General features: G+C 48.3%; 1 protein-coding gene across 1 annotated transcript in view; it reads left to right on the top strand.

Moving 5' to 3' along the window:
- The first annotated feature begins 535 nt into the window (after positions 1-535).
- Positions 536-27,873, top strand: part of PLA1A (phospholipase A1 member A) — a 32,531-nt gene continuing 5,193 nt past the window's right edge. Inside the window, exons 1-10 of the mRNA XM_045001150.1 lie at positions 536-610; positions 6,688-6,860; positions 13,991-14,192; positions 15,715-15,892; positions 17,098-17,206; positions 18,629-18,730; positions 20,900-20,989; positions 22,330-22,497; positions 24,089-24,178; positions 25,200-25,308. Of these exons, the coding sequence (XP_044857085.1) occupies positions 6,767-6,860; positions 13,991-14,192; positions 15,715-15,892; positions 17,098-17,206; positions 18,629-18,730; positions 20,900-20,989; positions 22,330-22,497; positions 24,089-24,178; positions 25,200-25,308 (1,142 nt within the window). The 5' untranslated portion in view covers positions 536-610; positions 6,688-6,766. The remainder of the gene's footprint in view (positions 611-6,687; positions 6,861-13,990; positions 14,193-15,714; positions 15,893-17,097; positions 17,207-18,628; positions 18,731-20,899; positions 20,990-22,329; positions 22,498-24,088; positions 24,179-25,199; positions 25,309-27,873) is intronic.

Below are 27,873 nucleotides of genomic sequence, written 5' to 3'. Positions count from 1 at the left end.
ACTTCACCTATCTGGCCTCTCTAATATCCTGGGACCGACACGGCAGCATACAAGTATTCAGGAGTGATACGTGTGTATTAAGTATATAAGTAAAGCATAGCTGTAATGCAAGGCCTACAGGTGAAGGCTTAGCCACACTAGGCTTGGCATAAGTGGGTGGCCTAAGAATAACCCTGGGCCAGGAAAATTACAAGATTACTGTAAAGAATGTGCCAACAGTTGATGTTCTGCAAAAGTAGACCACAATGTACTCATCTAAACCACAAGATACCTGATTGTAACATCATGGAAAGTTCTGCTCTTATCGCAGGTAACCCTGGAAACAGGTTGAAGCAAATATTAATAAGATGCTAATGAGAATAAGGGGAAATAAGAAAACCACCTCTGACAAGCAGGGCGCCCCAGCATTTCTGGAGTGTGTAAGTATAGATAAGGAAAAGGAGGGTTGTGAAGCCTTCATGCATATGCATAAGGTGTTAGGACAGGTCATAACAACAGGATAAAAGAGGTTCCGTGGTGCTGATAGGTGGGAAGACGGTAGCAGGAATCACTCCTCTGTTGATGACCACCTGTTGAGAGAGCCATCAGACTCAACGCTATCTTTGGGGATGTGAGTATGAATACTGCATTAGCTATTGCAGGTGCTTTCTTAGGTTTTATATATTTGTTAGTGACTGTAACTTTGATCATCTGCTTAGTAAAACAACAAGATTCCTTACTTGTGACTGTGTTTGTGGTCACAGCCTTCATTCTTTGTGTGTTCCTAGAGTCTCCCAATCTAAGAAAATCACTAACAGTAACTTTCAGCGTGTTGATCTTAAGACTGTAGCAACACACGAGCTGAGCTCACTCCCTAAGGACACTGTAGTTTAACACAGAACTATCCATTCAGTTTAAACAGAGGCTACACTATCCTCCTCACTCCATCCCTGTACCTCTCGGCCTTTCCCATGTTCCCTCAAAACCTCCATTAGTGCCATAGCCCCGGATTTCAATTCCCTTCTGCTTCCTGCTATCAACTCTTTAGCCCTAGGGACGTAAGCTGAAGAATCCTAAGAGATTGGATCCTTTGGGCTCCTTAGAAACTCATTTTCTAGACAAGGGCTGTGATTTTCAAAGTGGTTTGAATGTGAAGCACCTCTGCCAGTTGGGTCTGCCAGGGCAGGCTGGCTGAGAAGCTGCAGGAAGCAGGGAAGGCATTCTAGCTGAAACCAACAAATGGAGAAAATAGGCACCAGGAACCTAAAGTCAAAGTGATACTGGCCTCCAACCAGTTTGTGTGGAAAAGCTTATGTACCTGGCACATCAAGATTTGAACCTGAATCACTTCAAACTAGAAGGGGATGTACGAGTTTAGGGTCAGACCCACAGAGGTAATCCACTGATTTCAGTGGAAGCAAGGAGCCTAAACTCCTTTGAGGATCTATGTCTTCAATGCATAGTTAATTTAGCTGTGCGTGAACCTTGCCCTGTCCCTCAGATACACACAGTACAGAATTTTTAAATGGCCATAATTTGCTCAGATCAGAACCAGTCTCTTCCAGCTCCCCGATGAGCAGTTTCCATACGAAATAGCAGCTTTCAAATCTTAGCTGATTTCCACAGACTACATTATTTGCTTCCCTCTTCTTACTCTGTCAGAACCCCAATGTACTGAGCTGGGCACATTGCAAGGCCTATATATTTCTTCAGAGCACCTGATGAGTTTTTTTAACAGGTGAGGAATTGACATTTTCTGGTGTTAGATGCATTTTTATAGTTTGCTTGCACATGTGTCTAGAGGGCACAAGCATGACATTTTAATATATGAAATATCTGCATAAATTCAAAGTGGGGTTTCTTTTTTGCATTTCATACACTCCTTAGCTTGGTCTCAGGTGGTCGGAGTTTGCACTGTGATGTTGCACTGCAAGGGCTTATCGACACTAGAAAGTTTTGCAATACCAGTGTAATGATAAAGTGGCAAAAAGTGTCTCGCATGGAGATAGTTCTACAGATATAAGGCACCTTTATACTGATGTAATGGTGTCCACATGAGAGCTTTTACTGCTCTGTGTTGGGGGGAAAAAATCACACCTCCAACCAAAATAGTTCTACTGGTAGAATTTGTAAGTGCAGAGCAGCCCTAGGCTTTCTGTGATTGCCCTTGGTACCGTGATATCAATTGGGCTGACAGAATCAAGAATTGCCTGGGGAAGTTAAATTAGATTAAATCACTGGTTCCCAAACTTTAACAACCTGTGAACCCCTTTCACTAAAATGTCGTCTCACGAACCCCCTCCTAAAATGAATATTTCCAGGGATTTTCTCCTTTACCTGAGCATAAATTATAAAAGCAGTGATCTTGGAAATATAAAATTTGTTTTTATGACATGCTTATTACACACTATTTATTATTAAATATTATTTATCATTACAGAATTTTTATTACATTATGAAAACAGCAACACTCTTCCAAGATCTCACTTTTGTAGTTTGTATCACTTTGAATAAGCTTGTTATAAGATAAGGCTCCTATGTTTCATCAAGTAGTATCAGATGTGAAACAGTATGAATGTATTTAAGAAGCCAACTCAAAGAGTTCCTCCTACACAAGCATTCAGGTCTTGAGCAGTCCAGGCAAACAACGCACATTACAACAAAGCTTAAACTTATTCTTCATAATAATTTAAAAAATAATACTAGCTACCTATTTAATTTAAAAAACAGCAAAAAATATCCACCTCCCTTTCCGTCTCTTATAAGGAGTCTTGAAGTTTAAATCTCCTCAGTGTGATAGAGATGCTTGCTTTGATCTGCTTAGCTCTTGGAAGTCCAGGGGCTCCGGGCTGCTGGCCCCGTGCTGCCCGGGGTCCCTATGGACAGCTCTGTCCGCCATTAGGGATTTTTTTCCCCGAGAGCCCCTGTCACAGCCCCGGTCAAACTCCCCCTACGGAACACTCGCCAGACTGCTGTGTTTGGGTCCCACCATGCTACACCAGTGTCCTCTTAAGTTTCCCTGAACATAGGTAGGCTCCAGTTCTGTCTCTTTGGCCTCTCTGGCATGTTTTCTGGGCACACAGACTGTTACCCCTTCATGGGAGCGGGGCCTTGTAGCCCAAATGTCTTAGGATCCCAGGACCAGTGCTGATACACACATGCCCAGACACCCCAGTAGCGTATCACACCTATTTCCAGAGCTCCAAGCTTGTGCATACTCTGGTTTACAGTTACAGCTCCAGGGACACTTGGTAGCTGAAGCAAATAGACACACAGGTTTTGTAAGGGTTCCAAAAAACAATCACTCTTTACTGTGGACAGCACAAGATATATACAGATCCAGACAAGACAATAAGACCTCTATATGCCATTTCCTGCTTCAGTGTTCAAGATGTAGGACAGCATCCTTTCAAGGTTCCAAGTCCCCTCTCCTGGAGCTCTTTCCTCTGGGCTTCCTGTCTGGATTTTGGAGTCTGCTGTCTCTCTTCGCTTCCTTTCACGTGGGCTGCTCCTACATCTCCCGCCAAGAGCCTGTGCCTTCCCCTCCCCCTCACTCAGCCTCTTTTTAAAAGCTAGCACTACCACCTGGTTTTTGTTTCCCTGTTTGGGGATTTTCCAGTCTCCAAACCCCTCTGCCATCAAACCACCTGGGTATTAGAACTTGCTCTACCAGCTGAGGCATATATCATCATTTAGCCAGAGCCCAGTCCTTATATTAACAATGTTTTTTTGTTTGTTCTGTACAGGAGTGGCAGAAGTGCCCTAAAAGGGGGGGGAAACAGATGCCCAAACTGTGGCCTCATCCCCAGCGCCATGCCACCCCCAGGCCTTGCCTTTGTACCATCTCTTCCCCTGAGGCCCCACCCCCTGCTCACTCCTCTCTACCCCTCCCCCCTGTCTCTCACCCTTATGACCGGTAAAAAGTGGGCGGCCATAACCGTGTTCTGGCACCCCTGGTTCTGTAGCTTCTTCCAGACATGGCAGGTGATGTGTGTCAGGGAACTTATCAGCCCATGACAGACTCACTATACGTTGAGGCCTGATCTACACGACAAAGTTTTGTGGGCATAGCTATGTCTGCTAGGAGTGTGTGTTGGGGGAATTGACACACACACCCTAGCTGACTTAGCTATACTTGCAAAAACCCTGGAATAGACACAGCTATACTGACACAAGCATGGTCCTGTTGATTTAGACAATGTTTTTCCGGGAGGTGGTATAGCAACGCTGTCAGAACACCTTTTATCGGCTTATGCTCCTGCATTTACATAAGGGGCTTTGCTGACATAACTATCTTGAAAAACAACGAGGAGTCCTTGTGGCACCTTAGAGACTAAGAAATTTATTCGGGCATAAGCTTTCAAGCTCTCTAAGGTGCCACAAGGACTCCTCGTTGTTTTTGCTGATACAGACTAACACGGCTATCACTCCGAAAAAGGCTCTCTAGTGTAAGCAAGCCCTTAGGAATTTGATGATACAGCAATTTCATCAAATGAACCAGAACTTGTAGCTTGTACATAGCCAAATTCCCCAAATCATCACAATGAGTTAAAAAAACCTCCCATAAACATGCCTGTAATTTGAAAAAAGGAAATTGGCCCTTTAAAGTAAGCTGGTAGCATGTAATGCATCGGTTCCTTATACAGCTCTGAAAGTACGTACAATGCTGTGAAGACACAAACAACTCTTCCGTGCATTTTACTTGTAGGTTTGTATTAACATAATGTTGTAATATTAATACTCAGCACTTATGATATAGTGTTATGTATTTTCAAAGCACTTGATAAATATTAACTAATGAATCCTGCTAAAAAGAAGGTTTAGTTATCTTAGTTTCAACTGAAAAAGGAAGGAAAAGTTCATTGGTTTCCTTCTTGTGGTCTCTTATGTTCTAGTATAAGGGATAAATGCAGTGTTGCTATACCCATACTGTTGCTATGGAGACTACATTTTAAATTTATGAGATCAGTTTAATAGTTTGGAGCATGATCCTGCAAGCTTCACTCATATCCTTACTCATCAACAATCACACTGAAATCTGTGGGGCTATGCATGTAAGACAAGCAGGAGTGGTCCCATTAGAGTAAAAACTTTGCCACTGCCTTATTTTGAGAGACAGTACGGTCTAGTGACTGAAGCGGTGGAGTGGGGGTGGGGGGTGGAGTGGGGTGGAGTGGGGCTGGGGAACAGGAAGTCCTTGTTTCTAATGTGGGTTTCATAGATTCATAGAATTTAAGGCCAGAAGAGACTATTAGATTATCTTCTAGTCTCTCTTCCTCTGTATTTCAGGATATCAAGTTTTACCCAGATACCTCTGTATTGAGCCCAATAATGTTCTTCCCCTAATTTGCTGTGCAACATTGTAAAGTCACTTACACCAACATTTGGGAATTTTAGGTGCCTGGCTTTAGATCAGTGGTTTTCAAACTGTGGGTTGTGACCCAGTACTGGCTCATGGAATGGATCGTGGTGGCTCTGGTCAGCACTGCCAACCAGGCCGTTAAAAGTCAGGCTAAGGCAGGCAAAGCCCTACCTATTCTGACACAATGCTGTGCCCTGGAAGTGGCCAGCAGCAGGTCCAGCTCCTAGGTGGGGAGACCATGGGGCTCCATGTGCTGCCCCAGCCCTGAGCACCGAGCTCCAGTGGGAGCTGGGGAGGCGGTACCTACAGGCAAGAATCACGCGGAGACGTTTGCGCGCCTCTGCCTAGGAGGCAGACCTGTTGCTGGCCACTTCTGGGGTGCAGCGTGGTCCGTGATGCCAGGACAGACAGGAAGCCTGCCTCTGCACCCCCACTGCGCCGCTGACCAGGAGCCGCCCGAAGCAAGCCCAAGCCCCAAGCTCCTGCCCCAGCCCTGAGCCCCCTCCAAACTCAGACCCCCTTCCTGCATCCCAAGCCCCTCATCCCCAGCCCCACCCCAGGTCTGAACCCCCAGTCCAGAGCCCTGACCCTCTCCTGCAACCCAACCTCCTGTCCCAGCCCTGAGCGCCCCCAAACCTGGAGCCCCCTCCTGCACCCCAAGTCCCTCATCCCCAGCTCCATTGGGTCGCAGGCATCAACAATTTTCTTCAACTGGCTCACCAGAAAAAAAGTTTGAAAACCACTGCTTTAGAATATAGAATTCTAGGTAAGTGGCCTAATCTGCAGATAGGGTTGCCAACTTTCTATTTGCACAAAACCGAACACCCTTGCCCGGCCCCCTGCCCGCTCCTCCCTAAGGCCCTGCCCATGCCCCGTCCCCTCTCTGAGGCCCCGGCCCCACTCACTCCATCTCCGCCTTCCTCTGTCGCTTACTCTCCCCACGCTCACTCACTTGCTCATTTTCACTGGGCTGCGTCCAGGGGCCGAGTATATGTGATCTCAGGCTACTAAACAATAATTTGATTTTCATGACTCTCCATAAGATGGAGGTGACAATATTTCCATACTTTACCAGGGAGCTTTGAGTTGAATGGACTTTGGATGGAAGGGCTATAGAAGTGTATCATTATTACAATGACAGGAACTGAGCTAGTGTTAATCATGCCAGTAATTGACTTCTGAGGCTGTTTGTTTGGAGAGGGGAGTGGGTTCAATGTCCTTTATGTGAGAATCAATAATGTTCTATGCTTGTCGCTGTGACTTTGGCCAATAATCAAGCAAGGGCAGAAGTGAGGGCTCCCACGTTTTTCCAAAAAAAACCCACAGGCTGTATTAAACATTAACAGAACCAACCTGCTCAGAAGGCTCCTGTTGCAGAGGGCTTGCTTTTCCTTCGCCTCTGGTGAAGGCCTTGTGGATTACAGCATGGGAAGATTGATCAGGAAGAAGGCTGAGGATCCCAGGAAGAAGCTTCTCTTTGTTCTTGCAGCTGTCCTGCTGCTCAGCTCAGCATGTGCAGGTAAGGAGGGTACTAGTGGAGGCTCATGCGCCAGAGGTGGTGGGCAAGGAATTCGAAGATTTGACAGATGTAGATTCTGGCAGTGAATTCAACTGATGGTCCCTACACTACACAATCCAACATGTATATCGGGTCCCTGCTAGAGCCAAGTGAGTTTTGGTAAGAAAAGTGACTGTAGAAATGACCCTTTCTTACCCCCACATATTGGTTCCACCACACGTGTCTGTGAGGCAGGTCCACCAACTTGGCTTTACAAAAGTAATTACAGCAACCCAACGATCAACTAAGTTTACCCTGCAAAATCTTTATTAGCAATAGCTAAGTATGAGGTAGAAAATGCTAGATGGGATGTTCAGTTTGGCAGGCTTAGTAAATTAGAAAACCGACTTCTGTCTTGAAAATGGAGCATGTCTGATCTGAAAAAAGATATGGGACCCTATGGTTGGTTTAAAAAAAAATCACTGAAAAACTGTTCTCTTATGCTAAAATCCCATGGAACCTGCACTTTCTACAGTGTAACTCCCTGCTCCTTCCCTTGTTTGCTGCCAATTGCTGTTCATGGAAGGCACAAGACTGTCCTTTCTAATCAGCCTTGCTCAATCACATCATTGCTCACTTGCAGTCAGAAATGCAACCCCTGGGCCCAGTTCTCCTTTCCCCATCCACACAGGCATGGGTAAGTCTCAATAGATTTCAGTGGGAGATTCTCATATCCTGCAGTGGGAGACTTGGGCCCTGAGTTTCTTGATTCTCAGTTCCTTGCAACATTCAACAATGGTCCCTCCAGGATATTTTTATAGTGTCCTCAGTTGGGATAGCATTTTGAAGCACTTGGAGGAGATGAAGGTGATCAGGAACAGTCAACATGGATTCACCAAGGCAGGGGTGAAAGTAACTTAAAGGACTTACCGATACACTGGAGTCCTGAGCGGGGGAGTAGCCTCAACAGGAAGAGGCGTGGCCTTTCAAGATTTAAAGGCCCTGGGCTTTGGCTGTGGCTGGGAGCCCCAGGGCCTTTAAATCACCTCAGAGCTACTAGCTGCAGAGGCCGCTGGGAGCCCCGGGGCTCAGATGCGAATTACAGGGCCTGGGGCTCCAGCCACTGCAGAGCTCCGGGCCCTTTAAATCCCCGCCCGAGCCTGGCTGCCAGAGCTCCGGTGGGGATTTAAAGGGCCCGGGGCTCCCCACAGCGGCTGGAGTCCTGTGTCCTTTAAATCACCACCGCGGAAGCCGGTCCAGTCCGGCACGGCGTACTGGCTCTTGCTGGTACGCCGTACCGGACCATACCAACTTACTTTCACCTCTGCACCAAGGGCAAGTCATGCCTGACCAACCTGATTGCCTTCTATGATGAGACAACTGGCTCTGTGGATATGAGGAAAGTGGTGGATGTGATATATCTTGACTTTAGCAAAGCTTTTGATACGGTCTCCCACAGTATTCTTGCCAGCAAATTAAAGAGGTATGGATTGAATGAATGGACTATAAGGTGGATAGAAAGCTGGCTAGATTGTCGGGCTCAACTGGCAGTGATCAATGGCTCAATGTCTAGTTAGCAGCGGTAGATACACTGGAGGATATGGTTAGGGTTCAGAGTGACCTAGACAAATTGGAGGATTGGGCCAAAAGAAATCTGATGAGGTTCAACAAGGACAAGCGCAGAGTCGTGTACTTAGGAAGGAAGAATCCCATGCACCGCTACAGACTAGGGACCGAATGGCTGGGCAGCAGTTCTGCAGGAAAGGACCTGGGGATTACAGTGGATGAGAAACAGGATATGAGTCAGCAGTGTGCCCCTGTTGCCAAGAAGGCTGTAGCAGGGCAGTAACCCCGCTCCTGCCCTGACGGGCTGAAAACAGCCCTGGGAGACGGCTGTGGTAGGGAACCTAGGCTGATTGGGGGAACAGCCTCAGCTGAGGCCACACCCCAATCAGGCCACAGCTGGCCCTATAAAGGGGCTGGTAGGCTGGAGCTAAGACACAGTCTCTCTCCATCTTCCTGAGAGAGAAGGGCCTGGCTGCTGGGAGCTGAGCAGGGTACCTGAGTGGAGCAGGGCTGGGGAAAGGCTAGAGGAGCTGGGGAGCTCCAGCCTGGAAATTCCCCAGGCTGCAGGCCTTGATAAAGGCTGGAAAGGTACTGGGACTGCAGAGGGGCAGCCAAGGGTAGGCAGAGGCAGCAGGTCCAAACCCCTTTGCCTATGATGAGTGGCTTGTACACTGCAGTCTGCCCCAGTGAATGGGGGCTACATGGTGCCTGGCAGTAGCCAAAGACTGAGCCGAGGTGGAGATAGGGGGTTGAGGTTTCCCCTGAGTGGGGAGACCCAGATTGTGGGTTGCTGCAGTGGGCATAACCCCTGGGTAAAGGGGCACCGGGGTCTGGGAGGGACACGGGGGCCAGCGGCAAGCGGGATGTTGGCCAGCAGAGGGTGCTCCAAAGGCTAGAGAGCTAATTCCCAGGTTGACCAGTGGGAGGCGCCGTGCCAGTAAGTCGCCACACCGCTACAAGGGCCAACAGCATATTGAGCTGTATTAGTAGGAGCATTGCCAGCCGATCGAGGGAAGTGATTATTCCCCTCTACTAGGCATTGGTGAGGCCACACCTGGAGTATTGCATCCAGTTTTGGTCCCCACATTATAGAAGGGATGGAGACAAATTGGAGAGAGTCCAGCAGAGGGCAATGAAAATGATTAGAAGGCTGGGGTACATGACTGATGAGGAGAGGCTGAGGGAACTCGGGTTATTTAGTCTGCAGAAGAGAAGAGTGAGGGGGAATTTGATAGCAGCCTTCAACTACCTGAAGGGGGCTTCCAAAGAGGATGGAGCTTAGCTGTTCTCAGTAGTGACAGATGACAGAACAAGGAGTAATGGTCTCAAGTTGCAGTGGGGGACGTTTAGGTTAAATATTAGGGAAAAACTTTTTCACTAGGAAGGTGGTGAAGCACTGGAATGGGTTACCTAGGAAGATTTTTAAGGCCCAGCTTGACAAAGCCTTGGCTGGGATGATTTAGTTGATGTTGACCCTGCTTTGAGCAGGATATTGGACTAGATGACCTCCTGAGGTCTCTTCCAACCCTAATATTCTATGATTCTGATGATATGATAATGAATTATTTGTAAGGGGATTTCTTGTTTCTGTTTTAAACATGGCTTCGAGGTTGTTTAGAGAAGGAACAAAAGTTTAGGGTGTAGTGGAAAGAGAATGAGTATGGAGAAGAGTCAAGCTTTTCAGTGGGGTTGCTGTGATGTTCCTCTGGTGTTATCTGGACCATTGATCTGCTAGGTCACTCCAATCCTCAACTCTGGGAGCCAGCCTTACTCTGCTCTGCTGAGATAACCCCCACTTCCGGGCTGCTCACACACAGCCTTTGGCATGTAAGCTGCTCCCAGCTACATGAGTGAGCACTTTTGGCCAGCCGCTGCTTGGATTGTGCAACCTAATGACACCAGCCAATATCTCTGGCCCCAGACACAACCCTAGAAACCTCCGTCTTGCAGTGTCCATTTTATGCCTGCTGGATGCCGCAAGCTTATATGAGTTTGTCAGTTTAACAAAGAAATTGATATGTCCCAGGCTTGTTATCCTAAGGGGAGTCTCTGACACACTTCAAACCAAATGCACTGCTTCAGGCAGAATAAACAAACAGATTTATTAACTACGAAAGATAGATTTTAAGTGATTATAAGTCAAAGCACAACAAGTCAGATTTGGTCAAATGAAATGCAAAACACATTCTAAACTGATCTTAACATTTTCAGTGCCCTTACAAACTTAGATGCTTCTCACCACAGGCTGGTTGCCCTTCAGCAAGGCTCTCCCCTTTGATCAGCACTCCAATCGTTTGGTGGGTGTCTGTAGACGGAGGTGGAAGAGAGAGAGCATGGCAAACATCTCTCCCTTTTATCATGTTCTTTCTTCCCTCTTGGCCTTGACCCCATCCCCTTCAGAGTCAGGTGAGCATTATCTCATCATAGTCCCAAACTGACCAAGGGAAGGGGGGTGACTTACGCGAGAGTCCAACAGATCCTCTGTTGCTGCCTAGGCCAGTGTACATTGTTCCTGTGAGGCTGGGCTGGGTTTGTCCCATACATGGCCTGATGAGGTGTGAACTGCCCCCTGGAGAGTTTTTGCCTGGGCTTGTTTTAAGCCATGAGGACACATTTTCAGCCTCATAACTGTATACATGAAATTACAACCTATAACATTACTACAACCACAATGCTCAGTGCATCATGAGCCTTCTGAAGACACCCGACATGACAAACTTTGCATTGGATACCACACAATCATATTATAAGGATGAACATGGGGGTGCAGGGTGTTCCCCCCAAGGTACAGAGTGTCACAGTTGCACCAAGGATGAATATGACCTAAAAGGCACATTTTCAAATTGTCACCTATGTCATTTCTGCACAATATATGCATGCATGTAAAAGTGTCACTGAGCATATAAAAATATAGCATTTCTGTAGTGTTCTCCATGCAAAGATTTTAAAGCACCTTACAAATAATAATACATTTAATTTCACAATATACCTGGCAGATTGCATACTATGGCAACGGACTAAACAAAACACTAAGGGCTTGTTTACATAGGGAAATTTACCAGCCTAACTACACCAGCATAATTATACCACTCTAGTTAGACCAATATAACAGCCTATGTTGACAGGGAGCTTGTACTACTTTCAGAATGACGAATGCAGCACACAGAATAAAAAACCGTTTGGGGCACTGTAGCAGATGTGTTGTCATGCAGGTGGGGGCTGGGAGCTCTGCCTTAAGGGACTAAAGAGGGACCTTACTTTGCTCTTGAGTGATCCTCTCTGGCTGGTGCTCACTGTGTTGCTGATAGGATCTGGAGAGAGCCATCTCTAGCTCTCCAGTGACTAAGCGAGAGTAGCCAGGTATGGTGGAGGTGAAAAAACAAATGCAAGAATTACACAGACCAGAGTGGGCATGTGCTTCACAGAGGTATGTCAACAGTCTGGGCCTTTCTGAAGCCAGTCAGAGCTTCATTGGGTCACGTGTTGTACAAACACGGAGCAAAAGACTGTCCCTGCCCCCAAAACGTCACAATCTGAATAGTTACGACTCTAGCTGATCTATCTGCTGGGGTTTCCAAGCCTAAAAATCACTGTTACTCCTCCCAGCCTCAGCAAATGAGAGCTTTGCTGTGGCTGGGTTCAGGGCCGCACAGAGGGGGGGGGGCAAGAGGGGCAATTTGCCCCAGGCCCCGGGTCCTGCCGGGACCCCCACGAGAGTTTTTCGGGGCCCCTGGAGCGGGGTCCTTCACTTGTTCCGGGGGCCCCGGAAAACTCTTGCGGGGCCTGGGCCCCCAGAGCTTCTTCCGCTCCCGGTCTTCGCTGGTGGGGGGTCCTTCTGCTCTGGGGCAGAAGGACCCCCCACCGGCAAATTACTGCCGAAGCGGGACCCGCCGCCGAAGTTCAGCTCGGTCTTCGGCGGTAAAGACCGGGTGCACTTCGGCGGCGGTTCCCACTTCGGCGGTAATTCGGCGGCAGGGCGGCCCCCGCCGTGGGTCTTTGGGGCACTTCGGCGGCGGGTCCTGGAACGGAAGGGCCCCCCACTGCCGAAGACCCCAGGCCCCCGGAATCCTCTGGGCGGCCCTGGCTGGGCTGCGTCTGTCAGCTCTCTGCCACACCAGCTTGTCTGCCTTGCCAGCAAACTCTTTATTACCCTGCCAGTCCAAACCTTGCCTAGCAGGTAACAATCAGTGAACCCCAATTCCCGAGTTCCCCAGAGACGTCTATCTGCAGTGCTCAGCCCCAATGGCTGTAGCACTCACGGAACTTTATATAGTTCATTGCTCCTTGAAAGAGACAGTATACAGCAGCTTATTAATTTAACTGGTGTTGGCAAACCCTCCACTTCAAGTAAAGCACGGAGATGGTTTATAGTAAAATAAAAAAAAAAAGAGGTACGTTTATTAATAAAAGAATATTGGGTTAAGTGATACCAAGTATAAGGAATAAAGCTAGAAATGGTTACAAACAAACAAAAATAAGAATACACTTCTAAGACTTCAATCTAACTTAACAAACTAGAGTCCTTTGTTCAAAGAAGTTTTTCTCACCCATCTTTCTTCCAGTCTGAATGACCAGTTTTTTTAGCCAGGACACATCTCAGATCTCAAAGTGCTTGGTTTCTTTGTCTCCTCAGGTGAAGGATAACTTAAATTAGTGGTTCTCTCCCCCTCTTGTCATAGTCCAGTAAACCTTTGAAATGTATTCTTGAAAAGGAAGCCCAGACGAAGTTTCTCTTTCCTGCTGAGGTGTAGACACCTGGCTGTTTTCTCCCCCACTTGTCAGCTCTGTTTACCTTTTATGTAGATGTACCCTCATCAGGGCCGGCTCCAGGGTTTTTGCCGCCCCAAGCGGAGAAAAAAAGCAAAGCAAAAAAAAAAAGCCGCAATCGGAGGCAGCTTCACTGCGCCGCTTTCTTCTTCAGCAGCAATTTGGCGGCAGCTCCTTCCCTCTGAGATGGACCAAGGGACCCGCCACCGAATTGCTGCTGAATAGCCCGACGTGCCGCCCCTTCCCTTTGGCCGCCCCAAGCACATGCTTGCTCAGCTGTTGCCTGGAGCCGGCCCTGCCCTTCATTGTCTCTGCCTGGCTGGTCAGAAAAGCAAATACACACTCTTTTGTCTAGGGCAGACTGGACTACGTATTGCTTGCCAAGCACATTTTAAGAACATAATTCCAGCACATATTTATAACTCTCTGTACATCCCTGTCCATATACCACATGATGATTTTTGGGACCAGCATGTTATCAGTTTGTATATGATAGATTATGACAACAGTATGTTAGGTACAGTGAGTAGGTCAGGGCTGATGAGTTGCTGACACACAGTAGTGAACCATCAATAGGCCTCAGTGCCACAAGAGTACTATCCTCATGTTATGTGGGAAAAGGAGGCACAGAAAAATTAAGTGACCTGCTGAAGATCACACTGGAAGGCTGTGGTAGAGTAGAGAATTGTACCCCAATCTCCAATGTCTCAGTACAGTGCCCTAACTACAAGCCCATCGTCCCCCTCCCCTCCATTTGCTCTTTCCCAGTGGGCATACACCGACTAGGCATGAATGTTTTTGTTTCTTTCTCACTGCAGGGCAGGAGGCCTATATCCCAGTGCAGCCCTGCTCTGACTTTCAGACTGCAAGCTTCTTACAGAGCACGAAACTTAAGGTCCAGTTTCTTCTGTTCACCTCCTCAAACCCCAGCTGTGGGCAGCTGATATCACTTGGCGATGACATCAAGAACTCCAACTTCAATACCAGCCTGGACACCAAGATAATAATCCATGGCTTCAGGTGAGCATAAACCGAGCTGGACACTTTCAGTCCCAGCTACCTCAGAGATCTGCTTCTCTCTCTCCTCATGTCATACCTCAGCTGCTATTATTTATTATTTGTATTACCATAGCACCTAGGAGCCTTGGTCATGGACCAGAACCCCCGGGTGGTAGGCACGGCACAAACCTAGAATGAAATGATATTCCCTGCCCCAAAGAATTTATAATCCACAATCAGGCCAGGTGCTTAAATTGGAGGGGAAGTCATTCCATGTCAAAAGACCTGAATTTCAAAATATCAGTGAAAAATCTAGTCAACATTTCTAATTCCAACCAAAAAAACCAGAGAAAATGTTAATATACTTTTTGTGACATTAATTCACCCTCCTCTTGAGACGAGCTGCAGAGCTGGTCAAAATACTTCAAATTTCAACATTTCAATTAAATGTTAAAATTTCAAATTTCCACAGGTTTAAAAAATTAGGGATATCCCCCCACCCCCTCCCCAAATTCAGTCTCCCCCCTGTTTTTTTTACTAGTTTTCTTCATGAAGAGTCTTTGCTTTGGAGTTTTCTCCCTCTGTCCCCCCAGCCATTCAGTGCTTGGATTTCTTAACCTGCTAGGAAGCCTGCCAAACCCACCTTTCTTCTTCTCATCCTGGAGGCAGGGAGTTTGAGCCGGGGTTTTTAAAGCTGTGGCCATTTGGTGGGTTTCTTTTATTGTGGGAGCATCAGCCAGCCCATAGCTGATTTTAAATCATATTAGTTTAATTTCTGGGAAGGGTGAGACAGTATAAAATGAAATCAATAAATAAAATACATGCAGAGGTAAATACATATCATTTTATGGAAGAGGAATTGTGACACAGAGAGGTTAAAGCCCAAATTTTTCAAGGCATTTAGGCATCGCTGCACTCAACATTGTAATTGATTTAGGAGGCTAAACCTCATTTTAAAAGGGTTTTTGGCACTTGGAAGCCAAAATCCAAATACCATGGACAATTGACAGGATTTTGGCTCTTGAGTGCCTAAATCCCTTTTAAGAATGGGATTTAGGCTTCTAAATCAATTTGGTGTTCCAGCGCTAAATGCCTTTAAAAATCTGGACTTATACGATTTGCCAAAGATCTCTGGCAGCAGAGCTGGGACTAGGAGCTCCTGGTGCCTAGACCTTTACTCTGTTCACTAGACTATACTCTCTCTATGGAAGGAAATTTCTTCTTGACCTCAGCTGGTGATCAGCTTAAGCACTACAGCAAGACTGATGCCTCTGGCAATTTCACTCAAGCTGTTGTCACTGCAGGTGTTAGTTTTCATCATGTAAATGTTTGGTTTCTTTCTGACTCATAACGGGCAGAATGGCTGTAGGTGAAAACAGTCTGTGAACTGCAGTGAAGGAAGACTGTTTGGGGCTGTCTGAGAGTAGACAAAACTTTCACCTATCCAGCAGGTGAGATTTTGAGACACCACCCCAGAGAAGTCTGCGTATGTGCGTGCCCCATTTTGGAAGGCATCTGACATATTTATTTCTGATGGCTCCAGAGCACTGGGCACAAAGCCCTCCTGGATCAATGGACTCATGGGTGCATTATTCCGAGCTGCCAAGGTGAATGTGGTCGCAGTTGACTGGGTTTATGGAGCTACAAGAACCTACCCTGGTGCTGTGGAAAATGTCATGAAGCTGAGCATAGAGATCTCTCATTTCATCAACAAGTTGCTGGTAGGTGGAAATGAATGTCTGGGTGGGAGGAGCTTGGCCAAGGGACAGAAACAGGTGCAAATGCAAACCAACCCAGACAGTAGCTTCCACTCTGACCTCTGCTGTTTATTCCATAATAAGCTCACTGCAGTGGCCAAACAGATACCCAGATCCTCTTCCTCCTGAGTATCACAGCCCAGCTGTGCACTGAGCTGTCATCTGCTGCTCCAACCCATCAATCCATGGGTCTGTGTACTAAGGACACTGCCTTTTTCCACCTCTTGCCCCCTCTCATTTACCCTATTGTATAGATTGTCACACACTGGAGTGCCTAGCATTGTGTTTCACTATATTGCATTGTCCCATATGCATTGTCCTGTCTATATCACAGGCCCTGCACCGTATTGTATCCTCACCTATTGCAGGCAAAGGCCTTGATCCTCCATTGCTTTCCCCTTGTGACATCGTTTACACCTGTGAAAAGTGGGTCTCAAACACTATCAAAGCTGAGGTGATAGGACAAATGTGTTGTGTCCTGTCCCATTATACTGTATTGCCTCAGAATGCATTGCCCTGTATCTGTTGCATCCCATTATATTTAACTAGGGGACGGCTCATGGTATCATATCACTTCATACTGACCCTTATTCAGAAGTAAGTGCTTTAGTCCCATTCAAGTCAATGGAATCTAACCTATGCAACTAAAACCAATGAAACAAGAGAAAACAACATCAGCATGGGGTGGGGAGGCGACGAAGCCACGAGAGAGACTTTGTCCTTCTTGTTCCTGCTGAAGGGACATCCAGGTGCTGGGGCAGTGTCACCCAACTAGGAGGTTCTGAGGGAAGTGCTCCAGAGTGAAGATAGCCCAAGGGGAGGGAACATGAAGGGGGCTGGAGGAGATGACCGCTCTGACTTGGAGTGATCTTGTGTCCGTGATCAGTATGTCAGAAAGAACTAAGTAAGGATAATATCCACCACTCTTCATTTCTCTCTGGTTACCCATCCTATGCACTGAGAGAAGCTGTGCAGCCCATGAGCAGTGCACAGGACAGGGGTCAGCAAACCAGGCTTTGCCACTGATCTTCTGTGTGACTGTGTAGATCACTTTTCCCTGTGCCTCTGTTTTCCTATCTGTAAAATGAGGGTAAATAGTAGACTCACCTCTGAAAAGTGCTTTGAGACCCTGGGATGGAAAGTACTAACTATTATTACCTATTCCTCAGGCACTCGGAGTGTCAGGGACATCTATCCACCTCATTGGGGTGAGCCTTGGAGCACATGTTGCAGGTCTGGTGGGGCAGTTCCATGGAGGCCAGCTGGGAAGGATTACAGGTATTGTAACATTGGGTCCAAGATTCTCCCAATGGCTCTGAACTGTGAGGACAGAAAAAGCATGACAAGGTTGATGGGAAGGGATTGATAATGGTCCTTTAGCTGAGAAGTCTTGGGCTTGTGGGTACTTCTGAGCTACAGAGTGGTTCAGGAAAGTTTTTTCTTGGAATAATGGCCAGCAACCCTCTGATGAGTACAGGATTTCACTTGCAGGTCTCACTGTTCAGACTGTGAAGAGCCCATAACATTTTCACACACAGTCAAATAATAAAATTCACACCACTTGCTGGGTGAGTGGAGACCAGTTGTCACTGCACCATCAGTTAATGATGGGAAATCTAGACCCCATGGGAATCAAAGCATTAATGCTTGAGAATAGTTTTGTATGTTCAGACCAATACCAAAGGATTGTGTGTGACTGAGAGCAATAGGAATGAATTATAAAGAGCTGAGCCTTTAAGCTCAGAGCTTGTACCATCTTAGAGGAAAAATGTCCTGGCTGGGAAACCTAATTGGACCTGGTTCTAGGGGAACCACAAAAAAGCTTGCATCAGATGGTCCTTGCTGGCCCCTCAGCACAAAGATCACTCCTATGTTTCCAGTACAAAAAGAACAAAATACATGCTTTCAAGTGAATAGCTTTTATTTCCGATTAAGGAAGAACAACAACAAGCAGGAACAACAGTACAGCTCCCAGGAGAGAGCATAGTGTGTGTGACTCACTCTATAGAGCTGCCATGTTGAGCTAGCTCAGTCACAGGGCACACTTTACACTCAGAGGTGCATAACATACAAGACAGTCCGTCTAGCTACCTGCACCACAGTCCTCTTCCTCTACATTTAAAAGATACATGCATTATTATGATTAGTTTAGTCTGATGTTAGGTCTGTGTATATGTTATGGCCCAAGTTATTTAGCAAAAGGGGAAATTGGCGCATTGCTCTTCCTCTGTTTCCTCATAAGCATTTTGAGATTCACCTTCAATAGTAACATTATTATTTACATCCTCGCCAGGCGTATAAAAGTAGCATCATTTTCTTCCCCAGTAATTACATGCTCACCAACCTCACATTCAGGGCCTTCTGCCTTTTCTGAACCTTTAACTTGTAACAGTAGCTCAATATGTGTCTTCCTTCTTTCCCCTTTTACCTCTGCCAGGTGAATTACAGGCATCAATACCTTCTGGCAATTCCCTTTCCCCACTCATTCCCACCCTGTGATTTCACAAGCGTACCAGAAATTATATCCGATTTCCTGTTCCCTTTTGCAGCCTGAAGACACTTGGATCAGCATCTGGATTTCTCGGTGCTAACCTAAACTCTTTCAACCCAAGGCTGGTTCCAGAGTCTGCACTGGCTCTCTTAGGGGGAAGAGGGTGGCAGTGTGTCTGCTGTTAAGACTTTAGTTCTATCTTGATACAGGGCTGGATCCTGCGGGGCCCAAGTACACAAAAGCCAGCCGTGAGGAGCGCCTGGATCCTGGAGATGCTCTCTTTGTGGAAGCCATTCACACCGATACAGACAGTAATCTGGTTTCTATTCTTTTCAGCCCACTGCTTCTCTCCACCCTGCATTCATCATTAATGCCCGGGAACGTGGTTAGTGTGTAGCTGTCAGTGTGGCCCAGCGGCTAGCTCCCAGGCCAGATTCACACATAGGAAAACCAGGCACCCGCCTAGGGCCCACATTTTGGGGGAGGGGGCAGGAGGGAGGTGATTTTTTTTACCAATGCAAATTTGTGTGCAGACTGAAAGAACTTCACTCACTTGAGTGAGTGGCATTGCAACCTGGTGCGCCGGTTTGCAGTGCCCCTCCAGTCTGGCCTGGCTGCCCCTCTGTCAGGGTGAGCAGTGCCCCAAGCAGTGGCAAGACGAGCAGCCAGCCTTGGCAGATCTACACCATGACCAGCCTGGCTGAGGTGAGCAGACTATAGCGCTGTTTGTTATTAGAAGAGAGGGGCCTAGAAAGTGTATGTTTGCCTGGGACCCAGAGTTAATCTGGCCCTCAGTGGCTCTTCCTTCTAGGTCAGAAGATAATAGGCTCAAGTCTCACATTAGGATGTGGATGTGTTTTGGTTAGATTTGCTTTCCAGAAGGCTTAACTCAAACGATAGTAAAAATAAATCTGGCCATGAGAGCTACACCAGAAGCCCCACCAACAATAGCACCCCTGAGAACTACATTGTAAATTTCCCCAGCATAGACACAGACAATGTCAAAAAATTCTCAAATACTGCTCCTCCCTTTGTCTCTCTTCATCCCCAGCACCTGAAAGCAGCAGGATCAATGAATGGGCAGGAAGTCAGGTGGAGGAACACACAGAGAGAGCTTCTGCTGGGACCAGCTCAGCATAGCTCCTGGTTTCGCCAGGAGAAGATTGTTTCTGCTGAAACTAATCAATCCAGCTCCTCCAAGATTGGGCAGGGGAGAAGGTTTCCTTTTAATTCCTGAACAACCTGAGGCCCTGACAATATATTGCCATTATAGATTCCTTGGCAGCTTTTGCAAAGGTTGGGGTGCAAGATACAGTGTCGTCGCCTTATGTCATCTCTGGTCATTACATACTGCTCCCAAAATGCCCCTGAAGATTTCAATTCAATATTCTCCTTCACTTCCTGTCCTAAACTGTTACGCTGCACTGATGGACTCTGTTGAACATTCCCAGTGATTCCTGTGAGTATGTAGGGCCTCACTCCTCCTCCTTCCACTGACTTCCGGGGAGTTCCTTCACATTTATTCTGGTGTAAGCAACAGCAGAATCAGACCCAGAGATAGTACAATTACTTAGTAACCTTTGTAAAGTGCTTAGGGGTCAATTTAGATGAAAGATGTTATAGAATAATAATGCTTTGCCTTTCTGTAGCACCTGTCCTCTGAAGACCACAAAGCTCTCTATAGAGACTTACGAATTAAGCTTCATAACTCCCGGAAAGTCAGTATCATTTCCATTTTACAGCAGGGGGAAACTGATGCCCAGAGACATTAAGTGATGTGTCCAAAAATACAGAGATCATCAGTGGCAGGGCCAGGCATAGAATCTAGGCCTCCTGACTCCCGCTCCTGTGCTCTAACCACTACATATCACTGCCTCTCACAGATAATTATGCAGGGCAAGAACATGGAAAAAGTCTTGCCCTTCATCACAGCCTATCATCTTCTCCTGCAGTGAAGTCACAATGGTGACTGATGACCTCACAGTCATTTCCTGGGAAACACACCATAAAGTCACAAAGCCAGGACACTGACACCACTGGGGATCAGGCAGGGTAGCCCATGAGGGAGGGGGAAACAACTTCTAATTCAGTTACAGATCTCTGCAAATAGAGTAAAGGAAAAACAGCAAAAAGGTGACCAGAAAATCATTTCCCAAATTAAGGTTTCTCCCATTCAGTTTCCTTCAGTGTTAAAGTCCCATTAAAACAAAGGCCCAGGTGAACACTCTCCTCCATGCTTCAATACACAAGGATGGAGCAATCTATAGAGTGCAAACAGATAGCAAGACACCTGAAATCCTCCCTTAGACTGGTGAAGAAACCAGCATAATGTGTGTGGGCCTGGGGCCAGCTTGGATACTGTTAGGTACATCCTGTTCTTAGGACTTTGGAACATGGGAAATAGCAGCTTCCTCTAGAATGTTTCCCTAGAAAAGGAGGAGCAGGAATAATAGCTCAGCAGGGTTTTTCGCTCCTTTCAGATTTTGGTATCCGGATTCCCGTAGGCCATATTGATTACTTCATCAATGGAGGCAAAGACCAGCCTGGATGCCCCCGGTTCATCTCTTTAGGTGAGAAGGATTCATGGCAAGTTGTCAAGGGACGTTCCCTTCATTCCAATCGGTCAGCCTGTAAAGCTGCTGCTTGACTAACAATTCCCACCTGAGCCAGGGCAGGGGTGTGGCAGACACTACAGCAGGACAGTAAATGTGTAAAGGACAAGCCATAGCATGACGGTATCATACAAGATCGGCCCATCTTGCCCAAGCTGCCTCTCAGCATTCAGAGAAGAAGACTGCCCAGATAACACTACCTGTGATTATGCAACAACATAACAGCTGAAATGCAAAGCACACTGAGGCCAGGTTTCCACTAGAAACTTTTGCCTGTACCCAGGGGGTGATTTTTTTTTTTAAATGATATTTGTATACCAGCAAAAGCCCTAGTGTAAATGCAGTTCTACCCGGAAAAAAACACGTTATTTTGCCAGTATCGCTTATTTCATTTTGGGAACCAGTATAAGCTATAATGGCAGAAAACCTTTTCTTCTGGTATAAGCTTCATCTACACCGAGAGGGCTTGTCAGTGCAGCTTTGCTGGCAAACTTTTTCTAATGTGGATTAGGCCTTAGAATTTACTGTATATAGGGCTCTCCATCTGTAGGCCTCAGAGCGCTTTATAAAGAAGGATGCGTATCCGTAGCATCATTTTCTAGATTGGGAAACTGAAACAAAGAGAGGCCGAGTGAATTGCTCACAGTCACACAGTGAGTTAGAGGCAGAACTGGCAGCTAATACCTATGACTCCTGAATTGCAGCCTTTTGCTTAGTCCACAGCTGCCCTGGAAAGGATGAGTGGAGGGGATTTGGAATGAAAATTTCAAAACCATCTAAGGCCTGGTCTACACTAAGGTGGGGGGGTCAAACTAAGGTATGCAGGTTCAGCTATGCGAATAGCGTAGCTGAACTCGAACTACCTTAGTTCGAAGTACTCACCCGTCCAGACGCCGCGGGATCGAAGTCCGCAGCTCCCCCGTCGACTCCGCCACCGCCGTTCGCGGTGGTAGAGTTCCGGAGTCGACGGGAGCGCGTTCGGAGTTCGAACTATCGTGTCTAGATTAGACGCGATAGTTCGAATTCCGAGAAGTCGAACTCTACGCGTCGACCCAGCAGGTAAGTATAGACCTACCCTAAGTGACTTGACTTTCAGTGGGACTTGGATGCCTACATTGCTTAGGCACTTTTGAAAATTGTACCTGATGTGTCCTTCGCAGACAGAATAAAGTGCTTCTTAACTTGCACCCTAGCTATTACTGTGCTGGGCTCCTTAGAAATGCATAGAGCGTCCACATTGGCTCAAGAGGTCAGTCCCTTCCTGGTCACCATACCTGTAGTCTTGTTTTTTCTTGCAGGGTATAACTATCTGATCTGTGATCACATGAGGGCGGTACATCTCTATGTCAATGCCCTGGAGAATTCCTGTCCTATGATGGCGTTTCCATGCTCAAGTCACGAAAATTTCCTTGCTGGCCATTGCCTGGACTGTTCCAAGCCTTTCCTGCTCTCCTGTCCCAGAATAGGTATGATATCAGCCTGGGAACTCCACTGTCCAAAGGGAGAGGAGAGTAGAAACCTGAAGTTCTTTGCTGCAGGGCTGGGCATTTAGATTGGATTTTTTTTGAGCTGGGGATGGTCAGGAGCTACTGGGTTTCAAACCTGCCTAGGGAAGCATTCCAAGTGCATCTGTGGGATAAGATGTAAAACCAAGGTTCTGAACACCTGCAGCCACTGAACACCCAATGGCACATTCCATAAAGGCAGGAAATGAATCTGAGCAAAGTCCCCAGATCTACTCCCCTGCCAAAGTCTGAAAAAGGTCAGATTTGTAGCTGACCCCTCCCTCTGAATGGGCTAAATCAAAATCCTGAATCCAAATTCCTCTGAACGTGGGGCAGGTTAGAAATCTGAGTTCAGATCAGAATCCAAGTTCTGTGCTTTGGGACCAACTCTAGTGTTAACCCTGGTCTCCTGGCCAAATTCCAGTATGAGTCATTCAGTTCCTGCTCAGGTCTTGTCTACACTAACATTTAGTTCACAGCAAGCTGGGGTGTAAATCTACCCTGCACTATCCTGCTGCGCACTAAGTATCTGTGTGGACCCTGCTGATGTGCATTAACCGCTCCTGAGTGCGCTTTGATGAAATGGGAGGAAATCAAAGTGCACAAATGAACCATTAGTGCGTATCAGCAGGGTCCACATGGACACTGAGTGCACAGCAGGCTAGTGCAGGGTAGATTTACACCCCAGCTTGCCACGGAATCAATGTTTGTGTGGATAAGCCCTTACATTCCCACCTGCAGTTTCAATAGGAGATGTTGTTCACTTACCTGCCTGACCAATGGGCACTTAAGTCAAAAAGTTTGGCTAGTTCAGAGAAGCAGCCAGTGTTTACCCTAAACTGAGCTGAACCTGAACTTCAATCCTTTTGAGATTCACCCATTGCTCCTACATCAGGATGCTGGTCAACGGTGGCTCTCTTCACCCCAGAGGTGGCTGCATTCCAGTACTGGGAGGACTCTCTCATGCTCCCCTGAGGCTGAGCTGTGCTGGGGGTGGGAGGAGGTGCACTGCTGGAAAGCCACTGGCTGGAAGCATTTTGCCCCTGAAAGGTATGGTACCTCCTCTGGTTCTGGGGGAATGCATAACAGGAGTCACTAGCCCTCCCCCCAGCACAGCCAGCCTGTTTTCCCTAGGTACACACTGCACAAAGTGAGGGTGAAACCGTACCACCCTGACTGGGAAGCCTTTTTACACTCACTTGACAGATGCAAAGGATGGCACAGGCTGCAGGGCAGTGGGGAATCAGGCCTAGAGGATACAATAGTGTCATCATGGAGCATGGCTGGATGCCCAGGTGACTCTCCTTACTGCTGGCTGCCCTGGTGATCACAGCGGTGTAACACTGGGTGTGCTGGTGCAACCCTGCAGTGGAGAGCAGATGGGATGCAGACACTGTGGGCTTGTTCCTGATCTCACTGATGCTGGAGATAAGTAAAGACTATGTTGATCCACATCAAAATAGTGGGATAGGTGAGAAGTGAATCAGGTGTTCCTGCCACCCGTTCCCTCCAGGTCTTTACCCCTCTGCATTGGCTTCATTTCTTCCCCTAGGGCTGTTGGAGCGTGGTGGAGTCAGTGTGGCAAAGCTCCCCGAGGAGGTGAAAGTTTACTTGGTGACTGCCTCCTCAGCCCCGTACTGCAGTAAGTAGCAAAGAGAGAAGGAAGCCAGGCTGGTGGCATGAATGAACTATGGAGACTTTCCATTTATGTCAGTGCTCCTGAAGAGAGTCATCGTCGTTGCCTGGAACATGTCAGTCCTTCCCCTGCTCCTAATGGAAACTGTAGGTGCTTTGAGAAATGGATTCAGAGGGTATATGGCTTCATGGTAGCTTCTGTAAATCCCTCAATACCTGCTGCAGAAATGCTGTATTGTGCTGTGCCATGGTCCTCAGTGAGGGACAACAGACATGGTCGTGCCCCGCACACATGCTCCTCAGCGAGTCTCACTATCCCTAGGCCTTCTTCAGCAGCTATACACTGGGGGAGTGGAGGAGGGGCTGCTTTCACCAGCTGCAGAAGAACATCACTGTTACAAATGCTGGGATAACCCAAGCCACTGTCCTCTTCTGAGTTATGGGCCAGCTTCTCCATCCAGTTCCATACCCATTGACTCCTGGCGAGATACTCCATTTTCCACCGGTGTACCTGAGAATAGAATCTGGCCCTAGAAGGCATTTGAGATCTGGCCCTCAGCCTCATTTCATGCCACACTCCTGGAGACTACAGAGGATAATAGGCCTGATTCTTCTCTCACTTCCACCAGTGTTACACCTGTGTGACTCCACTACTCTCAGTGGAGTTACTCCTGATTTACACTAATACGAGAGGTGACATGGCTCCCGCCGACACCCTCATTTTCTCTCTGCCACCCTCCCCACTCTCTGGCTCTGTCTATGTCTGTCTAACTCTCACTCTCAGAAAATAACAGTGAGGAATGGAGTCCCAACAGTAAACAAGTATATGTCCAATTGAGCAGGCAGCCTGTTCCCTTTTTATGTCAAAGCTCTGCTTAATCTGCTCCATACGGTGCTGGAGAGGTCAGAGCATGCAGGGGGTGAGGACGGACAGCCCTCCCATTGGTACAAGGCGAGGGTTAATGCTGAAGGCATGGACCAACCAGGGACTTGTGCCCTCACTCTGTCGTGTGCTGTCTGTTGCCCAGTGTACCACAGCCTGGTGGAGTTTCACTTGCAGCAGAAGAGAAGCTTGGTCACCAACCTTGAGATCACCTTCCGCAGCACCAACTCTACAGCCAGCGTGAAGATCACCATGTGAGTGACAATGTGCACCTCTGACCTGTCTTTACTCCCTCGTCTTCCTTGTTGCAGGCACAAGGATGTCCTCCTAAGCCATGTACGTGCATAGCGGTAGCAAAAGTGACCACATGCAATCACCACGAGGTGTCCTGGTAATGTAACTGAGTAGTTGATAACCTAACTGCTGGCAACAGGGCTGGCTCTAGACCCCAGCGCGCCAAGCAGGCGCGTGGGGCGGCATTGTCGGGGCAGGGCGGCATTTGGCTCCGGCGGACCTTCCGCAGTCATGCCTGCGGTAGGTCCACCGGAGCCCGGGACGAGCGGACCTGCCGCAGGCATGACTGCGGAGGGTCCCCTCTTCCCGCGGCTCCGCTTGAGCTCCCGCAGGCATGACATGGCTCCACCGGAGCCGCGAACCAGCGCACCCGCCGCAGACACTTCTGCCCTGGCCGCGGGACCGGGGAAGGGCGGGACCGGGGAAGGCCGTAATTTATAGAGCCGCCCCTGGCTGGCAAAGAGAGGGACATCCAGCAAACACCAACCTCCCTTCCAGGGTCTGGCCATACATACCTGACTAATCAGGCAGCTGACCTGATGCCCCTGAGATGTGAGCTGAAAATGGCTGTGGAGACAGAAGCGTTTCTGTGCAGCAGGACAGAGGTTAACTGATCCATTGTAACTGCAGTTACTCAGCAATGAACCTGGGAGAAGGGAATCCACCGAGGCTGGGGACAGAGGCAGGTTCAGGACAGTAAGATCCATCTGGAACCTGCCATCTTCCCTGTAAGGGTCCGTGTACGGGTCCCCTTGTCAGGTGAGGGGTCGCTCTTCGCCTTCGGGGCGCCTGGGAACCAGGCCGCCTCACTACAGGAGGCTGAGTAGCAGTTCAGGGGCTCAGGCCCTCAGGCAGGGGCTGAGCAAATGAACAGTTCAAGTCTGTAAAGCCCACGCCCGAACTCAGGGTGGGGCAGCAACACAGGCACAGGGCTCAGACCCTCAGGCAGGGCTGAGCAAACACATAGCAGTTTAGGGGCTCAGGCCCCCAGGCAGGGCTGAGCAGCAAACAGGTAAGTCCAGGCTTCTAAGCCTGAGTGGTGGGGTGAGGGGGGAGACTGCCACCCGTGAGTGGGGTGGCAGGGGGGACACGGGCCCACCCACTCCACCGCGTCCCAGCCCGGGGCCCTAGCAGCGGCGGGGATCCACTGCAGTCAGTGGGGATCCTGGCCGCAACACACTGACATAGGCTCAGGGTCGGCGGCAGCCAGACTGGGGTCGGCTACCCCCGGGCCACTTCCAATCTCCCCCTCCAGTGGTACCTGTGTCGTTGTGGCTTCAGCAGGGGGGTCCACCAGCATGGGCTCCTCAGGAGACGGGTGGGCTCGACTCCTCCCCTGGTACCGGGCTCGGGGCAGGCTCGGCCAGTCCTCCTCAGGGTACCGGGCTCGGGGCAGGCTCGGCCAGTCCTCTTCAGGATACCGGGCTCGGGGCAGGCTCGGTTCAGCAGGAGCTCGGGCACCAGCGTCTGTCCTCTCCAGCGGCCGGGGCCCAACTGAGCGCTGGGTCTGGGCCTTTATACTTCCTGTCCCGCCCCTTGACTTCTGGGGGGCGGGGACAGGTGGTGGTGGCTCCGCCCACTGAGGCGGCTGTTCTGGCTCGTCCCTCTCAGGTGCGGCTGGGAGCCAGGCCGCCTCACTACATTCCCCCAAACTGTATCTGAATTAAAGGGCCAGATTCTTTGACCCTTCCCTGCCCTGTGTCCTAACTCCGCTGGTATTTCCCCAGCAAAGGAGAGTGCCCAGCAGGCACAGAGCCAGTCTTCTACAGCTCCTTTGTCCCTTCCCTCAACCTCCAGCAGGATGTGTGCTGAGGGCCCAGGCCAGAGCAGCACCAGAGCTGGCTCCCAGATGTCCCCTTTCTGTAGAGCCGAGCAGCAACTCCACTCAGCACAAAGTCTGGTCCAGATCTTTGAAGTGTATTGCCCTCTATGCCTGGGACCAAGAGCAGCAGGGCTGAGATACTCAAGGAAGGGCTGTTTCCATGGGATTTCCAGCCTGGCCAGTAACAAGAAGCACCGTACATCTCCATTGATTTCCAGCCTAACGGTGCAGACCAAAGAAGTTTAGATGAATTCAGATAAGCATCCAACCTTCTGGAGCTTGAACAGATACAAATCAAACCTCTGAGTTACAGACAAGTTCAGCCCAGGAAAGTTTAAGGCCAGGTCTACATTTCCCAACAATGTGTGTGTAGGTGCTTGGATCTGGGCCCCGCTCTACTCTAAACCTTGGCGGCTCAATCATGACTATTTGAGGCAAACAGCCATTCTGGTAATTTAAGTATGTCCACCAGGTGGCATGTGAGCTCAAGAAGGACAAAACATATGGAAATTGGCTGGGTTGCAGATAGAGCCCCCTGAGGATACAAAATGTGTATCCGTCTCCAATCTGCAAACATGGTCTGCGGATATAAGATTTGCAGGGCTCTAGTTACAGACATGCAATCTAAGGCCTTGTCTGTAGTTATACTGCTCTCGCTCTCTTTCTCCCTTTCTCCCTTTTTTTCTCTCTCTCTCTCACACAT

This window comes from Mauremys mutica, chromosome 1 (genome assembly GCF_020497125.1).
Source record: "Mauremys mutica isolate MM-2020 ecotype Southern chromosome 1, ASM2049712v1, whole genome shotgun sequence".
Lineage (NCBI taxonomy): Eukaryota > Metazoa > Chordata > Testudines > Geoemydidae > Mauremys > Mauremys mutica.
The sequence above is the reverse complement of the archived record's forward strand: the minus strand, read 5'-3'. Positions and strand labels throughout refer to the sequence as shown.